The 10,135-nt window shown below is 41.4% G+C and overlaps 2 protein-coding genes across 4 annotated transcripts in view; one reads left to right on the top strand and one right to left on the bottom strand.

The window, feature by feature from the left end:
* Positions 1–1,497: 1,497 nt before the first annotated feature.
* cep57l1 (centrosomal protein 57, like 1) lies at positions 1,498–6,673 on the bottom strand. Of its 2 annotated transcripts, none has more exons than XM_060882633.1 (11): positions 6,366–6,673; positions 5,903–6,059; positions 5,126–5,299; positions 4,331–4,458; positions 3,939–4,037; positions 3,501–3,578; positions 3,307–3,402; positions 3,106–3,171; positions 2,789–3,018; positions 2,460–2,604; positions 1,498–1,974 (listed from the first exon to the last, which is right to left on the bottom strand). In XM_060882633.1, exons 1-11 carry the CDS (start codon positions 6,384–6,386, stop codon positions 1,750–1,752), a joined length of 1,419 nt encoding a protein of 472 aa, XP_060738616.1. In that variant the 5' UTR covers positions 6,387–6,673; the 3' UTR covers positions 1,498–1,749. The 2 variants fall into 2 exon arrangements, with proteins under 2 accessions (XP_060738616.1, XP_060738615.1); XM_060882632.1 differs by having other exon boundaries at positions 5,126–5,302; positions 6,366–6,672.
* Positions 6,674–8,986: 2,313 nt separating this feature from the next.
* sesn1 (sestrin 1) overlaps positions 8,987–10,135 on the top strand; it is a 43,309-nt gene continuing 42,160 nt past the window's right edge. For both annotated transcript variants that reach the window (XM_060884398.1, XM_060884397.1), the window contains exon 1: positions 8,987–9,289. In XM_060884398.1, the coding sequence (XP_060740381.1) occupies positions 9,002–9,289 (288 nt within the window). In that variant the 5' untranslated portion in view covers positions 8,987–9,001. The remainder of the gene's footprint in view (positions 9,290–10,135) is intronic.

The following is a 10,135-nucleotide window of genomic DNA, read 5'->3' as shown; positions in this document are numbered from 1 at the left end:
CTCTGTTGACTTTCTGATGATACATTTAAGGGCCTTGCTCAGGGGCCCAAGAGTGGCAGCTTGGTTGACCTGGGATCAAGCTCACAACCTTCCGATTGGTAGCCCAACATCTTAACCACTAGGCTACCACATGCGTATATGATGAGAAACGTTGCCTGGTGCACTCGGTTCCTGCGGAGGGTACGTCGGTGTATCTGCGGCAGAGGGAGACGCTGAAAAAACAAGTTTAGCTGATAAGATTAGATACTTTACAGTATCTATGACGATGGGAAGAGCGAAAAAGAGGACGTCGAGGAGACCGTAACTACATGTCTCAAAGTCGAGGACATTTCTGTTGGTAAAATATCAAAGTAGTTGAACTCCAAGAGGTACCAGATCACATCGAGATCAAATCCTTCACAAACAAAAGATGAGCACCTCCTTGTATCGTGATACAGTAAATTAGTGTGAAATACGACTTAATACAATAACGGTGACTTAGAGACAACTTTCTCTCCTTGCGTTTGGCTGCAAATACGTAACACTTCAATCTCTTCTCACACACTTTATACGTCGGCCTCGGTTCGTTTCTTCCTCCCCTCAGCCGCCGCAGTCGTGTCATACTGGTTAGATAAGTACAACTTGCACACAACCAGTGCTGCCTCTGAGAGTGATTTATAATTAAATGTAGTTATTTAGAGCTGAAGACGCTGTAGCGAGCGGCTCATCTTTTTTGTGTCCTGCTATTAAAGTTCCTGGACTCTGTGGGTTTTTTCCAAAGATAGGAATACATAATACAACAGCTGTATGGCGACAGAGCAGCTGTTCCTTCCGTCTGGCTCTCTCTCTCACACACACACACACACACACACACCTGTCAGATCTAGAAAAGTGGTCCATGGTCTGGTTATGATTGATTGTTATTGCTGACTCTGAACAATGTGTGTGTGTTTGTGTGAGAAAGAAAGAGTAAAGCGACCGACTCATTTTCTCCTAACTGTGAGGGTTAATAGCCCTTGATTTGTTTGTCCAGTTTGTCTTTTGTAGGAAGAGTCACATGATTTTTGTGAATTGGTATAATTTGGAAAGATGATTACATTGAACCTTTTCTTCTTCACATTTCTGTCACGGTCTTCTTTTCTTCTGTTAAACGTTAATATTATGATTTTCTGGCAGCTGCGTGGTCAAGGATGTAGGGCTCCACCAATCATAGCACAGTGAGAGCACAGTACACACAGTAGGTTCATCCATCATCATCATCATCATCATCATCCACACACATATATCCAAGAAAGGCTGGACTTATTAACCTTGTACGAGACTTATTAACCCGAGCGCCTGCAGCGTTTACGGTAAAGCCCCTGAGTAGGTTAGCCGTCCTGTTACCATGGTGACGTAACCAGGTAAAAGCTAAGACAAGACATCCAAACTCAGACTAAACATGGGAGAAAAATATTAATACATCATTTTAAGTTGGAAAAGTGTCTACAGACAAAGATAGCAAGTCACAAAACTCTATAAAAGTGGAAGTGTCCATGACGGTATTTTATTAAAATGTTATAAATATTCATACAGAGCAAAATGTGTCTGATACAAAAAAAAAGGATGAAAGTAAAAAACACAGACACACAGAAAATATTCAGTAAAATTCTACATCAAAGTCAGCAATTACATCACAACACGCACACACTATACCACTTTTATACTTTAGGTATAACACAGCGTTCTTCCACACCTTCTGTCCTCAAGGCTGCGAAGGACAGTAAGGCTTTATGTCTCCCAGCTGATGTCTTGTTGGCGGAGACTGGACTGAATCTTCTGGGCGTCTCTGAGGAGCTGTAGACGATCGACGCTGGCTTTTTGATGCCGCTGTGGTCTGGAAGGTGAGGGTTTAACTACGGAGGAGGAGGATGGCACTACCTGGACTCTGTCAGCGCTGGCGGTGCGTCTTGGCTTGGGATTTGGCTTGGGGCTGCACTGGGACAGCTTTTGGACCTGGACACGCAAAGAGATATAAATAAATAAAAATCAGTCCTTAAAGTCCAAACACTTATAATAAGCTAGTTGGAGCAATGTATAATGTAATGATATGATATCAGGTGTGTATGTTAATGCAGAATTGCCAAATGATGTAATACATATAATCATAAGTAGTTATTCAGGTGTTTCCTGATGATCTTCAGAGATTTCCCTTTCTGAAACAATTTCCCCTTCAGAGATTTTCCCTTTCACGTGTCATTTTAGCAATTAAGCATTTCTTTTGCTAACCCAGTCACAGAGACAAATCGTCCACTGATAATGTGATCAGCTGTCCCACTTTATCATTTTAGGAAATAAGTTTCCGTGACCCACACACAGGTCTATAAATATACACACTAGTTTTTCAAGACTTTTGTTATCTGTCTTGTCCTGGTCTAATAGTTCAGGAAACTTCCTCATATGATCACACAGATATGGATTATGGACACGGAGGCTCATACGGTTTGCTGGTGTTTGCGTAGCTTGGTGATCTGAGCCGCTTTCTCCTCCATCCTCCTGACTAAGCAGTCCAGCTCTCTCTCCAGATCCTCCCTCAGCTCGCGTTTATCCGTCTCGTCTATCTGCCTGACCAGCTCCTGATGTTCACTGCAACACACAAGGTGCTGATTTACACAATGGTACTAAACAAGTGCTGGTGCATAAACACACACACACACACACACACACAACTTGGATCATTTTGCTTAAGCTGACATAATGTCATGTTGTAATTAACAAGCTATTAACTACCAAGAGAACGCAATCATGATCTTTCACTCCAGTTACCCACAAGCTCATGTGGCCCAGTTCGTCCTGTAGAGCGAGCAGCAGGTCTGAAAGGCTGCCCATAGCTGCAGCTCCGTCACTTTGGGATTGGGAGCCTCGTTGAGAGCAGCTGCGTCTTTTCGGCTCGGCGCTGTGCAGACTCTGTGTCCTCTCGCACATACGAGGCTGTCTGGTCTTCAGAAGATGCAGCACGGTCTGAACATTGGCATTAACTGAGTAACTAGGGCTTGTTGACTGGCACAAAGAGATAAAAAAAGAAATTTAGAATGACAATCTCAAGGAATCTTCGTATTGCAAATGTCTTGGAGGATGGACACTCACCGTTCCAGCGACGAACGGCATTCTCTTGGCCGTCACGCGTTGAGGAACCTCGGGATTAACAGATTTCTGGAATCACGATTGTCGTCTAAGCGTTAGAACAAATCTGGATGTGTGACTTTGTTAAATCACAGAGCACTGTGGAATACAGCGCCATCTAATGGTGAGTGTGTTGTACTTCAATAAATACATAACAGTCCTTACCTTATTCATGGTCTTCTCTTTGGTCTTCTTCTTCTTCTTCTTCGGTTTCACCTCAGCTGCTGAAAAGAGCAGGTTGGTCTCCAGCTCTCTCTGTAACTGAATTCAGAAAGAATCTGTTTTACAACGACAGCAAGTATTGATTTTTCCCCGATTCCCATCGTTTAAAAAAAAAAATGATGATGAGGTGTGTGTACCTCCTCAGCTTTCTCCTGCACCAGTTTGCGCTCGTGTTCCTCTTCGAGTAACCTCCGTTCCAGGAGTTTAATCTTCCTCTTGAGGAAACATGTGAGCAGGAATGCTTATAAATGAAGTGACAAAAAATCTCTACAAAATTTATTCCTGTTCCATCCAGACGACACATTTCGGATAACACGCTTTTGTATTTGCACTTTGTAAATATTAACTAATCTAGAAGATGGAGAAGACAGCACTTGTAAGAGGAAAACATGTTAGTGTTAGTGCTCAATAACGGTAAGTGTCGTATTTGAGACGTGATGTTTTTAATGTGATTAGTAACAGATATTCAGTGTGTTGTGCAAAACGACTACAGGAGATGTGAGGTGGCCTGCTTGCATGTATAAATTCAGCCTGTGTGTGTGTGTGTGTCTGTATGTGACAGATAAAGTCCTTACCTCTGCCTCAGACTGTGTGTTGGTAAGTTTAATACACTCCTCCTCCAGTTTCTGCAACTGAGCCTGGATCTGTGGCTCTGTGGGTTTGCTCTTCTTTTCCTAAGGAGAAAAAAGATTAACACACTGAATTATAAACAATTAGGGCCTCAGATAGACCATAGTGCACTGCCTAGATATGATAAAGGCACTCAATACCAATTTTTGGCCAGCAAGTTGAAGCTTTATTTATTCCTACGTAGCAGCTTTAGTCCCAAAATCACAGAATGATTCATTTTAGTGAATCTGACAGTTTTATTTAAAGCTTACTTTCCATTATTCCAAAGTGTTATTTCTGGTCCTGTGAGTGTTTTAGTGTGTTCATGTCATGTAGTGTGTTTATTTCATCACGTCACCTCTCTGTCTCTATCCACCGGAGAGCTTTTCTCTCTCTGTGCGCTCTCCACTAACTTCCTCATGTACTCCAGTTGTTTTTCCAACAGAGAGCACCGAGCTTCTGCTGAGTGCAACTGAGACACCAGCTCTATGTGACCCCCGAAAGAAAGAGTGTGAGAGAAGAAGAGCTGTGAGAAGGGGCTGGATCATATAAAACGATACAAGATAATACAATAATATATCACGTCTAATATATACGATTAATTTATTAAAAGGGAATGGATGGATAAGTTGAGAAAATAAGTGGAGGGCATGGATACATTGATGGATGTATGGATGGATGATGGAGAGCATGGATACATTGATGGATGGATGGATGATGGAGAGCATGGATCCACTGATGGATGGATGGATGGAGTGAATGGATTCACTGATGGATGGATGGATGATGGAGTGCATGGATACACTGATGGATGGATGGATGGATAATGGAGTGCATGGATACACTGATGGATGGATGATGGAGTGCATGGATACATTTATAGATGGATGATGGAGAGCATGGATACACTGATGGAAGGATGGACAGAAATTTTGGATGGATAATTGAATGAATGAAGAGCATGAATACATGGTCGGATTGATATTGAGCATGGGTCGATGGATAGATGGATGGAGAGCATTGATAAATGGACAGATGGAAGGTTGGATGAATGGTTGGTAGAGAGCAAGGATGTATGGATGTAAAATTTGTATGAAAGGTTGAATGAATGGAGAGCATGAACATATGGGCCGATGGATATATAATAAATTACCTTTCCTCTTTGAGGATTCTCCATCTCTGCTCTGTAACTGATGGCTGGTTTGGTTTCCGGAGTTGGCGCACTGGCGAGCGGCCTGAGCAAACCGCTCTACGTTCTTCTCTGCCTGCAGACGCTCCAGCTCCAGCCTCCTCATCTTCTCCTGCAGAGACTTTAGGGCTGCGATAACTGCTGTTGTCACACACACACACACACAAGCTAGTTATTAACACTGATATAAGAAATAAAGATGACACCTTCTATTTTTTAATAGCAGCAACATGAAGAAAAACATCAATTAGATTCTCAATAACATATCTGTACAAGCAAAAATACTGGATTTAAACACACACACACACACACACACACACACACACACATATATATATATATATATGATTAGTGTAGAAATCACTGTAAAAGAGAAGATATTTAGATATGCACGAAATGTCTGATAATCGTACTGCGATAATTATACTTTATGATAAGATCAGTATTACTTCAATTATATTTTAATTTGTCTGAATGTGACAAGGATTGAAAAACGCGATGGATGGATGGATGGATGGATGGATGGATGAAGATAAATGTAAATATAGAAAAACAGACAGGAATATGAAGCATTTCAGAGGATTCATTCTTCAGGTCTTGCAGTGTTTCTAATCACACAGGCAGGAAATCACAAAAGAGGAAGAGAACAAGTACAAAAAAAGGACACACACAAAGCTATGACCTATAAGACCTAAGTTACATGGTTGTACACATCACATTGGTTCCTATCAGGTTATTCACCTCTGCTCCCTGTGTCAGGTGTTGTGTGAGATGTAGATCTGCTGCTTCTGATCAGGTTCTGATTAGACTTGTCCTGGTCATGATGGGTCATCCTGTCCGGAGGAGCGTAAAAGCTTCCAATATAACTGTGTTTAGAAGGGGAGTCCAGACACAAGGACTGAAACAGAGGGAGGAGGAAAAAATAAGACTGTACAATTTATTTTAATAAAGTATTTTTTACTTTCAGCGGCTATTAATCACTCATTTGGTTAAGTAGCTAGCCGGTAAATATGTGAAGAAGGCAGTACAATAGATTGTTATGCTAATTTTCAGTTATCATGCACCGGAATATTTTTTAGCATAGCATAGCATAGCATAATGCTACGTTAGCATAATGCTACGTTCGGTAACAATGCTAAGTCTAACCGTCACCTATCACAAGCGTTGCAGTTTAAATTCAAAAACACTTCTCGTTGCTATTTACCGAATCTCGTAAACGGTCCATTATCGATTATCTGCGCCGTGTATTAGCTACATTACACTGCAGTGTACTCCTGTTTGAGACGTCCTACTTCCGTAGAAATTACATCGGCAGAATTACAAATGGCGTCGGATCTATGATACAAGTGCACTAGATAGGGTCAGACACAATGGCTTATCGGGGCTGTGTAGTGCACGTGTACAGGAAGCAGTGGACTATTTGGGATCGTCTCGCTCACAGCTGGTGTTGACACTGGTAATACCTACAAGGTTTAAATTTCCCTCTTACTCTGCCGCGCTATAAGCAGTTCCTCTTTCCGCTTTTCTGTGAGTCAGATCATTTGACTCGGCTCAGCAGTTACAGCCGACTCCTTCGGCTCATGGAATGTATCGTTGTGAATCGTGCGTCTAATAAGAATTCTGAATCCTTTCTGTGAGTCAGATCATTTGACTCGGCTCAGCAGTTACAGCCGACTCCTCCGGCTCATGAAATGTATCTTTGTGAATCGTGTGTCTAATAAGAATTCCGATTCGTTTCTGTGAGTCAGATTATTTGACTCAGCTCAGCCGTTACAACAGACTCCTTCGGCTCATGGAATGTATCATTGTGACTCGTGTGTCTAATAAGAATTCTGAATCCTTTCTGTGAGTCAGATCATTTGACTCAGCTCAGCCGTTACAACAGACTCCTTCGGCTCATGGAATGTATCATTGTGACTCGTGTGTCTAATAAGAATTCTGAATCCTTTCTGTGAGTCAGATTATTTGACTCAGTTCACTAATAAGAGCCGACACCTTCTGCTCCCAAAATGAATCATTGTTAATGTGCTTAAAAGGGAATTCTGAAAAGTTGCTGTAAATCAGATCCTTTGACAATAGCAGCTCTCTAATAATAGCCGACTTATTGTCACGGTCAATCACTTGTGTAACCACAATTCTGAATCATTTTATGAATTAAATCATTTGGCTCCCAAAATGCTCTTTCCTCCTTTCTCTATTAAATCAGATCACCAGAATTAGAATTAAGTATACTAAGCAGCCAGTATCCTAAAGCATGCAACACATAAAATAGTTTAATTTATTCAATCCTTAGTTTTCCAAATGAGGGATTATTATGTTATCAATACAGTATAATGAGTCCTGGATAAAATCTCAAATATATAAGATATAATGTGACATCTGGGTGAGAAATAGACCTGATCAATGTCCAGGTGAGAACAAAAATACACTGTGCATCCAGATGTAAAGCCATGCTGTTATAATAAGCTCCAGTCTTTAACATGAATGTTGTGTCCACATGTGACCTTGTGTTTATGGGTTAACTAATTAATCATTCATTTGTATTTCGCTATTTTTACAAATGAACAGAAACAGGAAATGATACTATGCATGATACATAACAGTACAATAGTGATAAATATCAGTACAAATCTGTCTAAGGATCTAATCCTAGTATGTGGTGCACAGTTTACGTAAATGAGGCTATTGGGTTTCTGATAAACAAGTGGTGGCGGGGCTCAGGGATCACTTTGGCTGTCGGTAGATGCGGTTTTGTGTTTTTCCAAGCTGCCTTCAGAGGTATGCGAGCCGGACCATGTGTACACTACAATCCCCATACATCCGCCTTCCGTTCCTCAAACCACGCCTTACATGATCGCTGATTGGTCCGCTGTGCGCTCGGGTCCGCCTACACATGTTTATCTGACACGCTATTCGCGGACGCGTGTGTCAAACACTTGTTTACTTTAAATACACAGTCCTACATAGACCCAGACCCGAGAGCTTGGTGTTCGGGACTGAAGAAAGGAACAAGAGACAATGTAAATGCTGTAAGTGTTTTTTTTTTTGTGTGTGCGTGACATAGAAATGAAGTAAAGCTTTGTGAATGCGCGTGTTTTTATGGCTTAGAGGTGATTAAAGGCCAACTTAATGCATATAAGACTTTCTATTCCTGCATGCTTTCTGTTACATATCTGTACATTTTATTTACTTATATTAAAGTGTTTTAAATAGTCTGATCATCTGACACTTTACACTCATGGTGTCTGTTCAGCTGAGATTAACATTTTGTTTATTGTTTTTATTGCAAACAACAAAAAACAAAAACAAAAAACATCAGGTTTATAGCTGTGAAAAAAAACAACAATCAGGATGTTAATATCTGCAGGAAATAATGCACCAGGTTTTTTTTTGAAGTAATGCAGATATAACACACACACACACACTCATATATACACACACACACACACACACTCATATACACACATATATATACACACCCACACTCATATACACATACACACACAATGACACACACTCTTTGTGTGTTTAGATTTCATTGGTGTTTTAGTCAGGCCTTAGGAAGATCTTGTAACCTTGAGAGAAATCTAGACTTTTTTCTTCTATATCCATGCACATAAGCCATGTGACCAAAAATATGTGCCCAACTGCCCATCACACCCATATGAGGCCCTTCCCTGATAGAATGTATTGCAATTTCCATTCACTAGAACCTGTTCCAGCAGGAAAATGTTCCTGTCTCTAAAGCAGCTCCATGAACACACACACACGCGCGATTTTTCCTTCTCTATTTTCTTCACAGCTTTTATCAGAATTGAATCTAAATAAAAAAACCCAGCGATGGATGTGAGAGATGGAGCAGCTGCGTGGGAAGCACTGGCGAGTCGGGACTCGTGTTCCAGAGATGCTGCCATGGAGCACATCGAGCAGGAGGTAAAGAAGAAGGTGGAGAGTATAGGACCGATCCCAAAAACATCATCATCCTCATTATCTTCATCATTGCTGTCGTCATGTCCCGGGAAGGCTCAAGATCTTAACTGCGCCTTGGCTCGCGTCCTCATGCTCTCCAAGAGGTGTCCTTATGAAGACGTGAGGGAAAGATGCATCTGGCTGCTCAGAGGCGTTCAGGTAAGAAAAAGAAGTATTGCTAAAAAGGAAAGATGGAAAGAAGAGTAAGAGGATGAAAAGTCAGGGAGCCAAACAGTCAAGAAATGAGTTAGAGTGACTGGAAGGAGAGCAGGCATAGAAATCAGAAGAAACCCGGTATTGTCTGTACACAGTTTCTATGTTTTACGTAGTTCTCATCTGGGGTTCCCGGGAGCAAACGTCAATGGTGTTGAAAGGTCGCTAGTATGAATCTAAGCAGCACTTTGTTTACATAAATCTTGCCTCCTTGCATCTTGGAGGGTAAGAGGAAAGCAGTCGTCGAGTTGATTCTGACTGTAATAGGATTTAAAATGGTGCAGCTGAGACAACATCTGACTGCTGACATCTAAATCCAGGGGCCAAGGAATTGCTATAGAGTGTCGTGATTTGGTAGCTGTGTGTGAGTGTGTGTGTGTGTGTGTGTGTGTGAGTGTGTGAGTGTGTGAGTGTGTGAGTGTGTGTGTGTGTGTGTGTGTGTGTGTGTGTGTGTAATAGCTCTCAGAATAGCACTGTCAGAGGTTACAGGGGTTTGTTTCCCACAGTGCATTCTGCTCTGGGTCACTGGGTTCGACTTGAAAGAGAGGATCAGTCGCAAAATCTTTGCACATCTAAAACTCTGCACAGTGAGTTGCATGTATGCGTGTGTGTGTGTGTGTGTGTGTGTGTGTGTGTGTGTGTGTGTGTGTGTGTGTGTGTGTGTGTTTTAGACATCACAGCATAGTCATGAAGGCAGGAATACATGACATGTTCAGTCTTCATAAAGCGAGTTAATTTTATTAACAAGAATGATTCAGATCTTTAGTAAAACATGAGCTTGTGTGTGTGTGT

The sequence above is a fragment of the Tachysurus vachellii genome, chromosome 12 (assembly GCF_030014155.1).
Source record: "Tachysurus vachellii isolate PV-2020 chromosome 12, HZAU_Pvac_v1, whole genome shotgun sequence".
NCBI lineage: Eukaryota > Metazoa > Chordata > Actinopteri > Siluriformes > Bagridae > Tachysurus > Tachysurus vachellii.
This window is presented reverse-complemented; position numbering and strand designations above follow the sequence as displayed.